This window comes from Amblyomma maculatum, chromosome 11 (assembly GCF_055883805.1).
Source record: "Amblyomma maculatum isolate TAMU_Amacu chromosome 11, ASM5588380v1, whole genome shotgun sequence".
NCBI classification, from domain to species: domain Eukaryota; kingdom Metazoa; phylum Arthropoda; class Arachnida; order Ixodida; family Ixodidae; genus Amblyomma; species Amblyomma maculatum.
In genome coordinates this window covers 20,076,855-20,096,177 of record NC_139354.1, presented here as the reverse complement: position 1 = coordinate 20,096,177, position 19,323 = coordinate 20,076,855, and the positions used below count along the sequence as shown (strand labels likewise).

At 42.8% G+C, this 19,323-nt stretch overlaps 2 protein-coding genes across 6 annotated transcripts in view; one reads left to right on the top strand and one right to left on the bottom strand.

The window, feature by feature from the left end:
• The window catches only part of LOC146173025 (uncharacterized), a 45,470-nt gene extending 33,926 nt beyond the window's left edge, over nt 1–11,544 (top strand). For 4 of the 5 annotated variants that reach the window (XM_084583620.1, XM_084583617.1, XM_084583619.1 and 1 more), the window contains exons 12-17: nt 163–291; nt 3,296–3,345; nt 5,021–5,183; nt 5,672–5,729; nt 7,345–7,399; nt 11,295–11,544. In XM_084583620.1, the coding sequence (XP_084439746.1) occupies nt 163–291; nt 3,296–3,345; nt 5,021–5,183; nt 5,672–5,729; nt 7,345–7,399; nt 11,295–11,397 (558 nt within the window). In that variant the 3' untranslated portion in view covers nt 11,398–11,544. Of the gene's footprint in view, nt 1–162; nt 292–3,295; nt 3,346–5,020; nt 5,184–5,671; nt 5,730–7,344; nt 7,400–8,807; nt 8,864–11,294 lie in introns of all 5 variants that reach the window. The other variant, XM_084583621.1, reaches the window with a different exon arrangement.
• Nucleotides 11,545–12,703: 1,159 nt separating this feature from the next.
• On the bottom strand, nt 12,704–19,289 carry LOC146173024 (bifunctional 3'-5' exonuclease/ATP-dependent helicase WRN-like). The gene is made up of 2 exons (XM_084583622.1): nt 15,866–19,289; nt 12,704–13,794 (listed from the first exon to the last, which is right to left on the bottom strand). Exons 1-2 carry the CDS (start codon nt 18,566–18,568, stop codon nt 13,393–13,395), a joined length of 3,105 nt encoding a protein of 1,034 aa, XP_084439748.1. The 5' UTR covers nt 18,569–19,289; the 3' UTR covers nt 12,704–13,392.
• Between the last annotated feature and the right edge of the window lie 34 nt (nt 19,290–19,323).

Genomic DNA, 19,323 nt, shown 5'->3' with positions numbered 1-19,323 from the left:
CACTGCGTTTCAGCACAGTTGCAAAAGCATAACAGCGTTGAGCGTTAGTATTTAATTAATAATTAAACATTAATGATTAATTCTTGGAAGGCAGACTAAAACCAGAGCTCCTGTCAGTGGAACACTACCCCTCGTAACGACGACTCTTCTACGTTCTTCTAGGTCCTTGAAGAGAAGAGCAGTCTCAAGCAGCTTCTCTCCCACACGCAAGAAGTGCTACGGCAGAGAGAAGCACAGCTGCTACGCCTGCAGTCATCGCCATTCAGCCGAGACGGCAGCCATGTCATTGAAGTGAGCCGGGAACATTGGATGGTGGCAACTTCAAATTGCTTACACCTCTACTTTTTTTTTTTTTTGTCTTGGGCACTAATTTTATTAGAATGGGACTATTCCAGAAGAGACTTGAGTTGAAGAAATCCCAAGAAAAATAGAACAGATTTGGCTGGCAGGTAATGTGGAGGGCAAATAACTGACAGTCGCTTTGAGTAATTTAGTGGATTCCAAGGCAAGACGAATGTAACCATGTGCGGCTTAGGGTCGGGTGGTGATGGAGAAATTTGTTGTGAGATGGAGGGGGCGCCCTAGGCTTAAGTTTTAGCACAGTTAAGTCGGGTCTGATGATTCTCAAGGGCTAAACTGATCAGGGTCCTAAAATACAAGGCCATGAAATACCCAGAGCGGCAGAATATAATTATCTCGGGGTATGGGTAAACGAAGGATTGGCATACATTGAAAAGCATGAGTAATCACTTAAGGCAAAAGGGCGAAGAAATGCCGGGATAATGAAGCATAGGGCATTGTGGGAATACAACTGGTAATAGGTTTTGAGGGGTGTTTAGAAAGGAATTATGGTGCCCGGGCTTACTTTCGGAGATGCGGTTTTATGCCTAAAATCAGAGGTACAGTCGGCATTAGAAATAAATCAGAGAGCCGTCGGACAATTAGCACTGGGTGCCCACAGCAAAACCACAAATGAGGCGGTACAGGGAGATTTGGGCTGGGCATCTTTCGAAGTACGGGAAGCTCGGAGTAAATTATTATATGAGGAACGCCTGCGGAAATTTGACAGTAACAGATGGGCAGCTAAAGTATTTAAATACCTATACCTAAAAAAATGTTGGCTCACAATGGAGGAAAAAAACTAGGAAACTAACCAGTAAGTATGCTGGTCACAAGGACGAAGAAATAAAGAGCGTTAAGCAACAGGTGAAAAACACAGAAGGTAAAAATTGGATAAATTTGATGGAAAAGAGACAGAGTGTGGAACTATACCGAAAGTGGAAAATGCAGATCAGGAAGGAAGCTCAAGAAAACTCAAGAGGCAGTGCCCTATTTTTTGAAGCTAGATCAGGGTGTCTTAGAACACGCAGCTACAAAAAGAAATTTAACAAGGAAGATGACACATGTGCAGTATGTGGTAAATCCACAGAAACATTTAATCATATTAGACTCTAATGTAATGGTATCCATCCGAAAGTCGATGCAGGCGCAGTAACTCTTTCTGAAGCTCTGGGGTTTAGAGATACCAGTGGCGGGTGAATAAACCTGCGGTGGAAGCTGGCAAAAAACTATTGGAAGATTGGTGGTTTAAAAGCAGAAAAGTGACAATGTCAGTAATGTAAAAAGAAAAATTCAGTAAATAGAATGATGATATAGTTAACCAATCTAAAATAATAATTAAAATATAGGGGAAAAAAATGAGCATGATAGCAACTGCTACCACCCCGTTTCAAAGGGGACGGTCCTATATTCCATCCATCCATATATCGTGCGGAAGATTTTTACAGTGGCTTTAGGAGTGTGTGTATGTGCCAGGAAGTCAGCTGAGACAGTCTCAATCAAATCGCAAGAGACTCCTTCGGCATGTATGCATCTTCCATCTGCCCCCTTAATGTCTTTATCCAATCTACAAGTCGTGCAGTGTCGGCCGGGGCCGTGAACAAGGACACATTTCCACTGTTTGAAAGAGATCCGCTCCGTCACATAAATATTAAACATGCCCGTTCTTTGCAAGGCCACTTTACCTGGACATTCTTGCGATGCAGCATTCAGTTGAGTGATCACTGTCACAAATGAACGCACATTACATAAGACACACACCAGAGAAATAACATGCACCATCGAAATAGCACTCATGCACAAGGCACCAGCTGCATTAGCAATATCATCGGCTAAGAGAAAGCGTCTGCTAAACGAGATCGTCTGCTGAGGGCTGAGGCTGATATGACTTTTCCTTTTTATAGCGAAAACTCGTAAAGTTCTAAACTTAAGGCACAGAAAAAATAGAAAAATGAAATATAAAACCCTTTATACCAAATGTGTGATGATGATGCCTCAGTATACTTACTTTGAGCAGCTTCCTCAATTGACGACTGGTGGCAGTCATTGCAAGTGGCGCCACCCCTTTCTATGGGGAACTGCCGCTGCACGGCACACTAGCCAGTATATACTAGGCACTGTTCAATTAGCTTTGTGGAAGTGGAGCTGGGTCTGTAAATTATACTGGCTGCAGTTTTTGTGCATTTGAGGACAGAACAGCAAAAACGGACAATGAAGACAGGCAGGAATGACACGGACAAGCACTTGTCCACATCATTCCTGTTCATCTTCGTCCTCCCTTTGCACAACTTTTTCATCATGAACGTGAACCAACTCCCCAACTACCAGTGTTGCGCTCATTAGCTGTGAGCAAAGTTTTGACTCTATAGCGTATGGAGCTTGTTCTGCTGAAAAGCTGCTGCCACCACCTTACAATGGTAATTGGGAAAAATCGTGATTGGTCGACGGGGTCGAATTTCAAACACCCCACATACAAATAAAGCTAATGGATTGGGGGAGGGTCCATGTGAACCTAAAGTAGCCAAGGAGGTTCCTCTAATTGAGATATTTCAGAAAATAAAAGTCATTTAATGAGAAAGTTTTTGCCATTTGGATTTGAACCAAGGCCATCTGCATGCCAGGCAGGCAAACGACGCATAGGCCACGAGTTGTTGATACCAAGCGCGTTAGAGGGGCACCCATTGAATGCATTATGATTGCGTATGACTTAATGTGTGTTCGAGATCTATACTGATGTTAGAGTAATAATTTTAAAAAAGTTTAAATAACTCAAATAAGAAAATTAAAAATTCGTGGGATGAAAAGGCGATGCTAAAGGCCAAGCTTAAGCATTCTCTTGATTTTTTTTTACAAGCATTTCTTATGTGACTAACTGGTGCAAAAGTGCTACGACTGGAATGGGCTCATATAATTTTTTGTCTTGACAACTTGGTTTGTGATTTTGGCATTCTTGCAGATTGAGCACGCCAGACCAGCTGCAGATGATTCACCCAACCTCCACAGCAGGTAAGCACTCTAAAGATGCTGTTGACAGCACGCGCTGCAGCACAGAATCATTTCTATATAGATTGTCATTTCTTCTTTCAAAGTAGCAGGCTCGACGTTTTGCAGAAAAATGTAACGTAGATGCCTACTATATTGTTCTTGTGGCCCCACCTTGATGGCTGGCGCTCAACTGCTTAGCTGGGGACGCGGGTTTGATCTTGGCTGTGGTGGCCGTGTTTCGGTAGGTGTGAATCGAAATGTGCTGGGTGTACTGACCAACACCCAGGGAATCAAATTTATTTTAACGCTCTCCACTTGGGCATACCTCATAGTCTGTGTCATTTCGGGATGTTAAACCTCGGTTGCCATGTCGCAATATCATAGGTTGGCTGAAACCTACTTTCGGTTTCATCATTTTGCTTGATACTTCTACTCTGTATTTTGAAAAACAGGCTTTTTTTTACCGGAAAGACCGGAAAATGTTCCTTACAGGGAATTTTAAGGGAGCAGGAGTAGTGCCTGGAGAAGGACACTAACTTGCAAATTTGCTCTTAAAATCATACTATTGAACTTTGTCTAAATCATTAGATGTTGAAAAGCATAGCTTATCTCGAGATAACAAGGATATATTGAAGTCTGCCTTTGAGGCAAATTTCTGCCGTCAGCTGTGACTAATGTGTCCCACAGTTGTGATGCAATATATATATATATATGCAGTAAATTTCTGCTTTGTACCTATGTGAACAATCCTTTGCTTAATAATGGTGAAAAATGCTTACCATTCCCGGGATTTTTCTTTGAAATACCTGCAAAGTGAATTCTACTGAATGATAGTGTATCTGACAGAACCAAATCTCTGAAGGAGACTCGTACATGAGTCTTGGGATATCCAGATAATAGGAAAAAAATGCTTATCATTTCATCAGAGCATTCACACCAAAATGCATGTGCAACCTACAATCAGTAGCCGGGTAATCCCAAGAATCGTGCTGAAGAATTCAAGCAGTGTTACATACCTAACGCTGCGGTGGTGCAGTGGTAAGATGCCCGACTACTGTGCCGCAGTACCCGGGTTCGATCCCGACCGCCGGTGGCTGCCTTTCGATGGAGGCGAAAGAAGTGACGTTCATGTTCTGTGCAGTGTCAGTGCACGTTAAAGGTACCCAGGTGGTCCACTACATATGGCACCCCTTTCTTTCCGCACGATTCAGGTGTTCACAGAACAAGTGTGACAGATACTGCGCCTTTCCTTTCCTGTGAACCAATTATTATTATTATACCTAATTGTGCCCCTCTTATCATCATACTGCCTAATGAAAGAGTTGAACTGACTCTTAAACATTTGGTTCTCTTGAAGGAACCTTCAGCTTGATTGACGTTTTTCTTGCTCTGCCTAGTTCTTTCTTAACAAGGCGGATTTCTATCAACGGCTTTCTTTCATTTCTCTCTTACCTGCTTCATGAGTGAGGGGATTGTTGAAGATATGGGAAAGAGGAAATTGTGGATCAGGGAGCAGTGGAATGGGAATTGCATGGCAGCACAGACATTTTCTTCTGGCATCAGATGTGGGACTTGTGAATTTGCACATCTGTCGCAATGCACAAAGCTGTTTTTGACGTTTCCACTTCACTTAATCTCCTAATGGAGTCGGAAGCAAAGCGTCCTCAGAGTACGTTCTGCTCCACCCTATTAACAGGCTGGAAGAATGCGAACGTCAGCGCCGAGAACTGGAAGAACGGGTGGAAGAGCTGGCGGATGGGCTGCGTACCGAGCGCCAGCGACGCCACCTACTCGAGGGCGAGCTCGGGGACATTGAATGGGGCGTGCCATCACCTTCCAGACTCTCGCTGGATGAATCGGTGAGCTCCACTGTGTTGGTCTTCACCCCAGCTCGCTTCATAGTGTTGTCTACAGGGCAGCAACCAGCAGCGGCTATTGGCTGCTGTACACATAGCAGTATTGACAATGTGAAGAATGGACCTTTTACTAGTAACGTCCGCACACGTGTGAAGCCTCGTTGGCTTACATCATTAGCCTGGCATTCACAAGAAGGGCGTGCTACTGAAAAAAAGTATATTGCAGAGCGTGGCACAGTGCTTAATCTGTTTTAGTTCTTGTATTTCTATTTCGCCTTTGAACAGGGTATATGTATTCTTCAACACCAGTTTTTGTGACCAGTTCCATCTCAAGTAACCTTAGGCTTTTCTTTTTGATTTCGAGCTATGTCAAGATGTCTTCACTTTTGTCTTGAATAGGCGAATTGATAGCTGAAATTGTCAAAATGGAACATTGCTCATAAATTTTCCGTGTACATCATTCTCTCCCCTCCCTTTTCCTTTTTACACAGCATCACTTGCTGCTACATGATGATGTGGTCAAGATTCCAGCCACTAACTACTCCATCAGTGAGTGTCTGCCCAAGCATTTATTCTTCTATAGTTTTGTTTTACTCTCAGTTCTGCACGTCATTTGGAAAACATAGTTATTGTAAGCAATGCCCTTCATTTTTGGGTAAAGCCCGGATTTGCCCGATTCTTAAGCCTTCATTGATAAACATTGATAAAACATTGATTCTTAAGCCTTCATTGATAAACAACAGATTCATTGATAAAATCAGGCAAAGCCTGATCCCTGTCCTCAAAATGCATCTTCTAGAAACAAATGTTTCCTGTGCTTAAAGCTGCAGACAGTATTAATAAACATTTTTCACTTATTCTGGAGAAATTTTTTTATCTAACTTATGTCATTAAACTTCTTTTAAGGCATGTTACTCATGACTCTGCCTAATCTTCTTATTTAGTATTTTATTATTTGAGATAAATGAATAAAAATGCAAGGGTAAGCCCAAAAAGGTATGTTTCATGAGCAATAATTGTCCAAAACATGGATTCTGAGCTGACGTCTGATTTCCGCCATTGTATCAGGCATTACCCATAGTTACATCTTTCTTAAGGCTTTTGTGTGCTTAAAATTCTTGCTGTGATGTTGAGTGAATATCAAAGAACACGGAGTCTGTCATAGCCTGAGCCGCTTTGGGGCATTAAACCCTATAAGCCAAACCAGACCAGGAAGCTGGGTGAGTTGGCAGTTTATGTTATCGCTGTGCACGAGCGCGAACGCAGAAGTGCCTCACAGCAGATGATAATGTATGCGACGAAATAATTGTGATTAATGAGAGAAAAAAAAAATGCAAATACTCGACTCGGTAAGCATTTTTTGGTAGAACTTGTCATTCCTATGTTGTTCATGAAATAGTGATAAAAAGAAAACGAAAACCTCTAGTGAACTGTCTTTTGTTGCAAGAAATTATGTTAAAGACTAAGAATTATAGAGCTCTTTATGAACAGCGCAATCTGTACCTGAAGTTGACCTGACGAAATATGGCTAGATTTTTACCTGTTAAATTCCAGAAAAAATGCAACCCGAGCATGAAAAGACATAATTATGTGGCATTCTTCTGAAAATGCTGTAATGCTATGGGGACATTTGTAATAAAGGAGTAATTAATCATTGACATCCACCCAAGCGCAGCCATATGGCTACGAAGAAAAGCTATACAGCTTCCTCAGAAACTTCGAAGTTAAAGAAAAATTCGTCTTGGTCCGGGGATCGAACTTGGGACCACCGCCTTTCCGGGGCAGTCGCTCTACTAATTGAGCTAACCAGGACGGTTAGCATATCAGATGGTAGGGCCAGAGTGAATTGAACTATAATTCGAAGGGGGAACAGTGTTGGTCGAGTGTTAATCGAATATTTATGTAAATATTTTTATGTACCAGTTCCAGTGCCGTAGTGCTGATGTTGTGAAGTTCAGGGACCATAAACTGATTGTGCCATTTGCAAAAAAAAAGAATTTTGGCTGTATTTTTGTAGTTCTTTATAAATCATTGGAAGTTTTTGTCTTATAGGCCTCTAGTATGTCAGTGACAAAAAAAAAAAAAAATGATCTTGACTGAGTAGAAAATATTATGCCCTCCAGACACGTCAACAGCTGACAGCACTACGCTCTGTTTCTTGCAGCTCGTCAGTTCATGTCACATGCATCCAAACTACGTCGTTGGCTCCAGGGAAGGCAGTAAGTAAAACTTAAGCTCCAATATACCTTTCTGCAGGTCAGCGTAGTTTTGGGTGTGATAAACTACCGAGACAGGTGAGATGTAGACAACATTTTTAAGTGGTCAAGTATTTTAGGGGAATCCCCCAAGGTGAAGTAGACCCTAATAAGGGAGTAATTTACTCATAGACATCCACCCAATCCGCTGCAGCCGTATGGCTGCGCCTGGGCGGGTGTCAGTGAGTAAATTACTCCCTTATTAGACATTTTTCTATGCCTTTTGTTTTCCTACATGGCCTGTTTGGAAAAATACCCATTCACAGGATAAGAAGATTTTTAAAAAATGCTTGCATTTCTGTGGGCTTTTTTTTCCTTCTTTTTCACCTCTTCAGTTGTGCATTAAAAATATATCAGTCAGCAGCCTTACTTGTGACATAAATTTCAGCGTGCTTATTTAATAAGTATGCAGAACGCTAGTGAAATGGTAAATGCCAGTTTTCTTTCGGTACTTCCGAGTTGTGTTGTTAAAAACGTTAAGCACGAGAAAAGGGAGAAATTTTGTAATGGGAACGTGGAAGGTTAATGGTTCAACAACTTCAAATAAGCCAAAGATTATACATGAGAGGCTTTACGCTTTAATACAGTCATTCGCATTGTCTTTTCTCTTTTGTAAGGGAAGCTTTCGAGAGTCACTTCTTGCACAGTAGGCATCGGTCGGTCGGTGCACATTGGGCACTTGAGTCTTCAGTGAATGCAGTATGTGTAGTCTTTGGCTTGCAAATGACAGCGTGCAAAAATCCTTCCCTTTGCCTTCCGCACAAAAATATTTTCCAAACACGAAATGAAATCTAGTGTCTGTGTTCGTGCCCGTTATTTTCTACATTAAGGGGAAAAAGCATAAGAACCAAGGTAATAGTCAGCCCTCCTTTACGTCGTCTTGCCGAGCTGTGCAGTGAAAGCAGCTTTACTTTATTCAGAGTAGCAATGGGTCAGGTGTCGGCAACTCAGACAGGAGTGGCATGTCATTGTGCCCTTTCAACAGCTCTAGAATATAGTATGCAGATTAGGAGAGCATCTCGTATTTCTTATTTTTAAAGGTCAGTGCAAGTGTTTCTAGGTTTTTTTTTGTTTTTTTTTTTTTTTTAGTTCTTTTGATTAGTTGTTCCCATTGAAGCCTAAGCATGTTTCAGAAATGTCATTGCCTTTATTTTGAATATGTCATTTTCAGCAGGCTTGCTTTTGGTTGCTTGCATTTTGTTTTCCGCCCTGGTAACCACATGAGTTTAGGCACGTGGTGCAGTGATGTACATAACATTGCTGTACGCTGCCACGCATGGCCTGTGCCCTGCTGTAATGCTGCTACAAGTTTGGAGTCGACATTGCTGTTGCATGCTTTGCTTGATATGCACTGAGTTGAATGATTTTGCAGGGACACTTCAGGTCACAGTGTGCATCACATCTAAAAGCCTTTTTGAGACATGAGAGGTACCGCACCTTTTCTATCGTAACTATTTTTTTTCCTAATGCTCTCGTTTCTTGCCATGCATATACGTGCCCTTGATAAAAGCTCTTTCTAGTTTCTAGTTTTGGTGCACTTCGGATAGATAGTTTTGTGTGCTTGAGCTTCAAAATGTATTGCCTTAAAGGGACCCTAAAAAGATACAGTCGCACTCTAATGCAGCAGATCCATAGATGTGGTCTTTGTGAGTACTTGAGTCAAATTTAAAAACTGTTTAGACGCTATAATTTATAAATAATTATCAAAAATTTCTTTTCATGACTGCTGTCAATCGATGAGCCGCCCCATGCCTGTTGATGTAGAAAGAGAAGTCTGGGAATACTCCTCTTTATGGGCGTGCGCAAGTGATGCGTGTAGGATCGAGTGCAATTGGGTTGATTTCGTAACCTGTTTTTAATTTTTTTAATGCTAGTGTGTGTTGAGTTATGGGGGAGAGGAGGAGCATCATTTTCGATCATTGATATCTTCGACGTTAGTGAAGCTAGCTTAAAATTTATTTTCTGTTGCAGGAACAAGCGATAGAATACATATTGATGTGCGTGTTTTCCAGTCTTAGAAGATACCTTTTCTTGGTCCCGTTAATGTTTTAAAGTGTTAAAATTCCAAGAAAAAGCAAGGGCAGTGCATTCCTATGTTAATAGCCCTAGTATTTATCTGTTCATGATTAATGGTAATAAATATGAAACTATGTATGAGATCAATATTATATGTCCAATGCAAAGGCATCACATGATTACTTTAATAAAGTATTCTTCGTTTTGACACTACTGCGGCAAATAAAAGTTATGAAAGAACACTTTAAGTCATAATTACTCAATTCCATATTTCTGAAAAGAAATCTTCTTTGTTTAATATGTGGGCAAATGGTTCCAGTAAACTGTTTTTAATTTTTATATCAAGAACTCAACAGGAAATGAGCATTTCACAGTACTTTATGAAATAAAGATAACATTAAGCCTTTCCTTATCCCTCTGAGAAAATCTGGTCTACACTTTATTGCAAGTTCTTAGTCTTACAGAAAGTCGTCAACAAAAAAGTGTAATGCTCTAAAAACTAGTAGTCCGCGAACATAATGTTAAGATCTTTCCTAGCCTGAGCTTGACATATGATAGCCTTATCTGCTTATGTGCCATAAAACACTGACACACAAGAACAGCAAAAGCTTTTAAGAAAGATGTTGAACAGACTAATTCTTCACACTGTTTTATATTTGTGTTGCAACAAAGCAACACATTTAGCATCAACCTTTCACAAATTGCCTGTTTGAAATGCCATTTCATGAAGAACCCAACACATGACCTTTAAGAGAAGGTTTAGATGTATATTGTTTTGGAGCTCGCACTTTGTCTAGTTTCGCTCTCTCTGTTGCCAACTTCTTGTATAGAATCTTCTGCTTTTGTTTGGAGAATTCAAAAAGAAGTTTCTCTGTGCTAAGTACTAAGCTGTTTTTGCCTAAATATTGTGAACAGAGTGGTGTAATCAGGTTGAATTTGCTTGAGAAGTAATTTAGTGTCAACAGTTGACAGGATTGCTTGGAATTATTGAGAAACTGCTGTTGACTGCAATTCCTGTTTGCAGAAAAATAGGCCAGAGACGAATGTACAGGTGGCTCCACCTGCCAGGCAAAGGAGCCTGGCCTGACTGTATTTGCTGCTGGGCAAATTACTTGCAAATGGGAGTGACAGCCAGCAACAGTTTCTTAGCGATTCCGGATAATCAGGATGAATGCTGATGCTAAATTTCTTCTCAAGCAAAACAGACTCTAATAAGCCACTGTGAGTGCCATAGTTTAGGTGAAAATAGGGCATCAGTTTGCACAGAAAAATTTTTAAAATATCTGCTAGTGTAAGATCGAAGACTCTGTATATGCTTATAAAGCCACACTGGTGCAGGATGTAGAATTCATTTTTCACTTGTGCATTTTTCACTTGTGACTCCACTTGCACTCGCCCCAGCCGACTTCGGCCTTGCGCTGAAAACTGCCAGTTTGCTTTTGCCACTCTGTGGTGCTTGCAGTGAAGTTCAGAGTTACGCATCCTTCTTGCACTATGCATGGACTACCATTCTGAGCTACTCTTCAGGAAAAAGTGCTCTGCCTGGTTCCTAATTAGTACGGCAGTTCGCATAAATAGAACTGCAAGTCGCAAAGGTTATAATACTTCATTCCTGCTCACTGCTACAAGCTGCACTCCAAGTTAAAGAAAAAATATATTGTCCTGCATTTTTGGACTGATTGCATGCAAATGTAAAAAAAGGAAGGGGTGGGGGTATCGCACCCATTGTGGCAGTTTGAGTAAGCCCCATTATTGGCAGATCATTTCAGCACTGTTCGAAATCGGCATGGGGCGGTGCATCTTGGCGTCATCCTGACTCTGGCTATGGCTCTTTGCATTGCAGACGAAGCTGCCGGCTTGCAATTCGAAGACGAAAGTATGGCCAGATCACTCTCGGCCTTTACCTCGTGCTCATTCACATCGTGCTCCTCGCATATCTCGTGTGAAAAGGGAGGTGCCGTCGATATCTGCCAGTGGTCGACCCACGGAACTGCAACGTTTGTCGGAATTGCGCAAGCCCAAAAGATAGGCGGCGTGTCATTGACAGTCTTTGTGCACCGAAAGTCTGCAAGACTCGAAACACAACGTCAAGAAAGTTGCATGAACAAGCCATGGCACGATTGCAAAATTTTTTTTTTCATGAACTACAGACTGATCGCGGATGCAAAGCCACTGTCCTTAACGCACCTGGGAACTGGAGATTTTTTTTGTATGCTGCAAGCTGCCTATGCTGAAGCTTGTGCTATCTGTGAAGTGCTAGCCAAGAAGTTACGCGTTTTCTGCTGTACCTCCGAAGTGGTGCTACTGACTATATCTGAATTTCAGCACATTACTGTGATAGTAAGGAATGTGCTGGCATGTTCACCAACTGCACCGACATTGATCTGATCACGTCACTTGCGTTTCGTCACAAAAAGGACCAGTAGTATATGAAAACTGACTGGGAAACGATTTTGCACAAAACCAGCAAGTTTTGTACCCTGGTTATACTAGAAGCACCGTATCGTTGCATTTAGTGTCGCAGGAAGAAATGCATTTGTTTATAACGAAGCCTTAGAAGTATGTCAACTGCTATAGAGCGCACCCCGAGCTGCCAGTGTTCACACTTTATAATGGACTGTGTCAAAAAGTCCCAGCTTCACTTTTATAGCATTGCTGCATTGACATAGCAATGAAAAGTTGTGCCTCATTGTTTTGTTTTTAAGAAATTCTGCGGCTGTGAATTTTGCTTATGGCAGCAGAAAAACGTTTTAAGAAGGTGTGGGACCAGGTAAATGTTTGTACATTTTAGGGTGAGCTAAATAAAGTATTGTGTACAGAGTCATTAAGCTAACCTGTGCCAGAGCTGTCTTGTGTTACAAACGTTTATTTCAGCAAGACAATCTTTCTTCTCAGCCATCACTGGACTCAAGATTCATTGCAACAGTGCTAACGAGCCTATAACATAGGCTGTACCATGGGCAGTTCCAAATTGAAACTTGCACAATATTAAGTTATAGTTTATTTGAGCCAGTGTTTTATTACATACACCGTGCATAAAAAAGGCTGGCCTTGTTTCAAACACCCACATTCAAATTATCAAGAACTAAGTGCACCTTTAAGCTAGATTGCCAGTTTTTTTAACAAGAATACTTCGAAAAAAGTTTTAAAAGATTTTTTTTTGTCACAGTTATATTAGAAAAAAGATTAAACATTACTTAAATTAAGAAATTTTTACTATAAAGGAAACAAACCCAGACATAGTCAATGTAATATTTTTTAAATTGGTATTTAAGTGAAATTTATTTGAAGTTGCATTTTAATATTACATATGGTGATACAGATAAAGCAGCAATCATAAACAAGTACAGAAAACTGGGAATGTCGCCACATTTTATGTGACAGAGGTGCTTATGCTTATGTGGCGTCCTATATGCTAAAATTACCTTATCTCACCTGCCTAGCTGACTTTAAAGTTGTTGAATGCAATGCTATTTACACAGTAAAATATGTACAAGCAAATGTATCTAGTGCTCAGAACTATGAGCTGTGCAATAAATTCAGCAACCTACTTAAAATGCAATGTGAGAAGCGTGCCATTTGCAAAGAACTTAAGTAAGCTGCATACCAGTCCTGTGCTAACCATGTATTGATTTGGCACCAACTAATAACTGCTACGAGGAATGGAGACAGTTTGCATCGAAGTCTCTGAAACGTGAAGCTTCAGCACACGAGCGGCAGTGAGTACAGCTCATCGACATGTTTCGAGGTTTGTACTAACGCTATCGAGAAGTGTAAATAAAACTTGGGCAACTAGTGACCTTTCAAGTTTGTACAAATGCTGTCAAGAAGTGTAACAAAACCTGAGCAATTAATGACCAAGAGGCCTGAGCATTAAAGCCCATTGAGATTGGCTATGAAGTACTGGTTTGCGCTGTTTGGCACCAGAAATCCGTAACAGTTCACTTCCTAAAGAGCGAACTGCTCTTCATCTTCTTGCTGATGGTCATGACCTGTTCGGTTGATACAGTTCGTTTGGCGCCTTTGGCTTGATCAGCACTACTCTCAATGGTGGTTTCCTTCTGTTTCTTTTGTCCTTGATCATCCCGTGCAGACTTAGAAGTGCTAGTCGCTATCGGAACTGGCGATTTGGGGAGGTTAAGTCTGGAATTCTCGATGCCGTATTTAGCTTGCAAGTAACTCAGGACAACCTTGATGTGGCTGAACTCGACGTGCTCTGGACAGAGCTCCTTGATCGGAGTCAACCGGCCGATGTCACCATTCAACGTTGCCACGGCGTTGGTGACTGCTTCCAGTATGTCCGCTGTGACTCCGAGGCTCTCCAGGTCAACTGGCAGGCCAATCTATTTACAAAAAATCAAGATACAAATGTCATCAAAGTTAGCATTTAAATTTGTTACCCCTGTCCTCTGCCTGTCACAGCACATCCTATCCCTGCAAATTTTCTAAAATTGCGTGACTACCTGATTTTCCGGTGCCCACAGCTACGCTTGTTTTCCCAGGGAATCTTTGAAGCAGTTCTTCAATTCTTTATCTGCTACAAGTTCTGGGCAAGTATATTTTATCTTCTTGGCTTCAGCTACAAACAATACCATTAACTACGGTCTGTTCAACACTTGTACCCTGTTTCTCTCCCACAATGCCTTGAATATCACTTTCCATAGCTTGCTGAATTGTCCTCAACAATGCTGCAGCTACAATACCATTAACTACAGTCTGTTCAACACTTGCACCCTGTTTCTCTCCCACAAAGCCTTGAATATCACTTTCCATAGCTTGCTGAATTGTCCTCACCATTGAGCTTTTTCGTGACTGGATTACAGCATCAAAGGTGAGAAGTCCAGTAAAGTAGATGAGCACCAACTAGGATGTGAGAGCAAACTCAAATGTGAACATACTCTATCTCACGGTTTGTTGGCACTAAAGTGGAAGCTGCTCGTGCCATCAGTCGGTCACTCGACTATCCACTCGACCGCATGTGACAGTGCTGTCCATTATAAAAATATCAGATTAATATGACACAAGCTATTGTGTTGGCATAAATGGCAGAGCAACAAAAGGAGGTCCCACTTCACTGTTCACAAATTTGTGGAGTATGGCCGTCATGCCATAAATGCAATTGCAGTACTGTGCGTGCACTTATCGCCTGGGGCCAAATTATGAAAAATCAATCACAAAACCAGATGCAAAGTAATTATTGAGCCCCACTCCTATTGGTCATTATGTCGCCTGTAGGGGCAGACTAATAGAGGCATAGCGAATCGGTTTGAGTTAGTTATACGAGGTTTTATGGCGCAAGAGCAACTATGGCTATATTGCGCCAAATGCAAGGTTAGATGATTTGTCGTGAGATGTGCTTAAGAGTTATGGTTCTATATTCGATTTAAAACATTGGCTTTCTTGGGAAATGTACAAACTCGAGAGAAATCGATGAATGCTTGTTCCCCTAAAAGCAATGTGGGATGAAATGGAATGTGTTCATTATAAAATACATTGAGACTGGTTTTGTGATTACATTTGGCTGCGGGTGGAAAAGTTGCAAAAGATTTTAAAAGAGTGAAGAACTGGTTATTTCACCTAGTTGTCACCGCTGTAATGCGGCAAAGTTGCACTGTCCTCAACAATGCAACGACGAGTTTAATAATTCAATGCATATAAACTTACCACCTTGATTTTTGTGCAAGCCAGAGTGCATTTAACCAATGCGCGAGAATAGCAAACAAGACACTGAAAAGAGCAAATTAAATGTCTGCTGTTATTGCAGAATTCAGTTGATATCCCAAAGCAGCAAGCAAAGAAAGTTTTGCCAAAATACTTATTAGCTGCCAGCAGGTTCAAGAGCTGAGGCACACTAGGAAACTAGGTCTGCTAAAACGAATCAATGTTACATAAAAATGGGGTGACACTGTTTTTTCATGGATATTTCGAAAAATCTACACGGCACTCCGTTTACATGGAAAAAAATTAAAAATAAAAACAGCGAGGATAACAAAGCCAGACAATCTTCAGCACTGAAATATCAAATGCACCAATAGCATTACAAACCATTTTTCACACTTGAGACATTTCCCAAGCTACTTTCTACTGCACAAAAAATGCTTGAAATGTGATGTATTGTGACTAAACACATGCACCGAGGCTTTCATCTCTGTTGTTGATCTGAAAGCCACGACAGCAATTTTACTTTTGTCGATAAATGGGTGTATAGCTCTAAATTTCTATTACATTTAATATTCAGTGCTAGGGAAATGCAGAGATGAAACCTGTACTTCATTTGAAAAATGTGTCTTCTGTTAAGTGTCTCGATGCAGCGGTGATGTCTACATGTGCTGAAGACGAAATAGCGAGCCAGTCTAGCAACTACCAACAAACTGGCACTTTAAATATAAAAAAAGTGCAAGCCAGCGAATATACCTTGATTGCTTCGGAAAGGTGTCCCATAATCGTCGTAACAGCGAGGCCACGACTACTTGCTATATCTGCAATGTTCTGGCTTTGACGGTAGTGAAGATAGCTGACACGCTGCGTGTCACTCAGCTGCTGAACAAGGTAATTTGAGGGATCGTTCAAGACAGAAGGTGAGTCCGCTGAAGCCCCGTTCTGGTCCTCCAAAGGCTGAAGACCACGTTCGTTGCAAAACTGCACCACTGCATCCACCACCCGCTGACCAAACTTGTTCACTTTTGCCTCGGACACTCCTTCCACCTTGCCCAATCGTTCGAGAGATGTCGGACAACTGTGGGCGATGGCCAGTAGGATACGGTTGTTGAACACCATGTATGGAGCATAGCCACACTCTGAGGCCATCTTGTTACGGAGGTCCACCAGTTGGGTGTAGAGCTCAGAACGAAGCTTCTCGTCTTCTGAGGGCTCGCCATCCCTGACCAGAGGCGGCAACAAATCCTCCTCGTTTGCCTTTGCTTTCTGCCTGCTCTCGAGGATCTCCGAAAAACCCGCGGCTGCAGCCGGCCTTGGTGGTACAGTCTTCGGCAGGACCTGAGGCTTCAGCACTGGACGAGGAGCCTCCATTTCGGCAAGCTCCATTGTTGGTTCCAGCAAAAGTTCATCTTTGGTACACACCCAGTCTTTTGCCTTCTGCGTCAGGACAATGGAGGAAATGAACCGCATAGCACTGCCCTTTGGCATGCCCGCATTATGAATGGCCTTTTCCTGAAGGTACCCTTCACTCTGCAGCATCCTTGCAAAGGATTTCCAGAATGCTTCTGTCTTGTGCTTGCCGGTCCCAAAGTAGATGCTTTTTCGCAAGTACTCGGGCACCTTCTGCGATGTCGATCCCCGTAGAACTGCTATCGGCACAGTTATCCCGTATCTCTGATTTGTTCCCATCACAACGTCAAACAAAAGTCTAGCTTCCTTGGTGTAGTTGGTCTTACTGTCCTTGGCCGCCTGGACCTGTTCACTGCCTTTGAGTTTTTCCTGCTTGAGACGGCGCGTACAGTTGTCACAGCAACGCGGCACACCACCAACCGTGTCTGCCTCGGGGCCAGCAAAGTGTGCCAGCAGTAACTTCCTTCGGCAACGCGTGCTGCTAAGGTAATGTTGCATCTTGTTCAACATGTCTGTCTTATGCTGAAGAAACTCAGGGTTGGAAATGTCTTTGAGGAGGTACTTGTTGGTGACCAGGTCTCCGTTGCTAAAAAATACCATGCACTTGCTGGGTAGGCCATCACGGCCAGCCCTGCCGATTTCTTGGTAGTAGGACTCAATGTCTCTTGGAGCACCATAGTGAACAATCCTCCGTACATCTGGCTTGTCAATGCCCATACCAAATGCTACCGTTGCCACGACAACCTGCACCTTGTCCTCCAAAAACTTTGTGTGGGATTTCTTCCTGGCTTCTAACGACAGGCCAGCATGGTAAAGAGCACACTGGAAGCCCAAGTTGCAGAGTGTCTTGCTGACTTCTTCTGTGGCACTCCTTGTGGGGCAATAGACAATTGTAGGGCTGCTATCCTGGGGAATGGCCTCCCTGAGGTCATCCGCCATGATCCCTTTGCGCCTGACCTCAAGGTACAGGTTTGGCCTGTCAAAGCTCGTACAAGTCACAATAACATTCTTGAGTGAGAGGGCTCGTATGATATCGTCTCTGACATTGGGCGTAGCCGTGGCTGTAAGGGCAAGGAAAGGAATGTGCTGAAAGCTGGTCCGAAGCTTGCCAAGTTTCCGGTATGCGTGCCTGAAGTCATGACCCCATTGTGACACACAGTGGGCTTCATCTATAGCAAACAATGTGATACCCACTCGTTCATCCAGAGTGCTCAACAGACCGACACTCGATTCGGCATACTCCGGCGTGATGTAAAGGACCCTGTATTGACCAGCTTCGAGGTCCCGGATGACTTCGTACTGTCTGTTTTGCGCCGAGCCTAAAAGGCACGCCGGAATATTAGCGGCAGCCAAGGCCCGGACTTGATCTTCCATTAAGGAGATTAGTGGAGACACTACAACAGCTGTTTTACCCGTGTAAACTGCAGGGTACTGGTAGCACAGACTTTTTCCGTAGCCCGTCGCCATGACGACACAGTTGTCTCTCTTCTCCTCCAAAACGGAGCGCACTATTTTCCACTGCATCGGCCTGAAAGCACTGTGACCAAAATTCGCTCTCAAAATCCGAAGGTGCTTTTCCGAAGGCGGCGGTTCATTGTGCAGCGATTCCTCCGTGGTAACCTCGAATGCGGGACGTGCATCGGCTTCACAGAAACTGTCGAATTCGTCGTCGGTTTCTATGTCGTAATTGTCAGTGCCTGCCCCGTCGCAGTCTTCATTGTTTGCTTCTTCGTTTTCCACACTGACGGCTGGAGCGGGCGTGGTTTCCTTGCTTGCACCTTCGGCGAGTTCGCACATTGCGACCATGCTAGTGTCGAAGTCATCGTCGCTTCCCCAGCCGTCGCTATCGCACATGGCTTTGCACGCTTGAGACGTTGAGCCCTTCTTGAGCTCGTCCCTCACGTCAGAGAGCGTTTCAGAGACGATCTTGAGCCGAGACTCGACGACTTTGAAGCAGTCGGACGTTCCGTAGTCTTCGTCTGCGAGCTGCTGGATATCGTCGAGTAGCCCGCGAATCTTGGTCAACACGACGCGAACATCCGCTGACATGACACCGCGTCACTGCCTAAATAATAACAACCTAAGGATGACTGTATCTCTTATGAACACAGACGGTGGCACTAATCAAACCACAATCAAACAAATGCGGGCCATCCCTCATTCATGCTATCCATGCGTTCGCGAACCGCGCATGAACACCGTGTATGCGAGAGTAGAGGCATCGGCCGACTGGCTGCAACACCGCTGCAACCAGCCGCAACAGAACATTCTGTTATAAATTACAGTACTTAAGCAGTCATTTGTCGCGATATTTGAATCACAAAAAACTTCCGTATGGACTTAGCACGTCGCATTTGATGGGTTCTCTGTTACATAAAAACTTCGTCCATGCTTCGTCTGTGGAGTTCCTACACAAAAATGGCGCACACATATTGGCGGCCATTTTTTTAACCAATTTCATGACTGTTTGCATGGTTTGCACCAACGTTACTAGAACAGTGGTTTGCATACAGTTAGATCGTTAGATATTGATAAAGGTTTTGCTTCTACCCAACAAATGTAAAAATTCTGGCCCACACATTTCGTGGGAACTTAGCACTGTTTTTGAGACTGGCAAAAACGTCCAGTGCGGCCGAAGAACGAGAACAAGCACTCATTTACACACGTAGCGGAGTGGCATTTGTGATTTTCACTGATTAGAGCTGATCTCGTTTAGACTAATGCGTTAACAGAAGTTAACAAAGAAACTGGGCCTGGAAACAGTGACAAGGTGGTGATGCCTTTGGAAGCAGCCACGGATTGGC

Coding starts and splice junctions, on each gene's coding strand:
- LOC146173024 (XM_084583622.1), bottom strand. CDS start 18,568: ATGTCAGCGGATGTTCGCGTCGTGTTGACCAAGATTCGCGGGCTACTC. Junction 13,795..15,865: donor ACCTTTCCGAAGCAATCAAG/GTATATTCGCTG, acceptor TTTTGTAAATAG/ATTGGCCTGCCAGTTGACCT.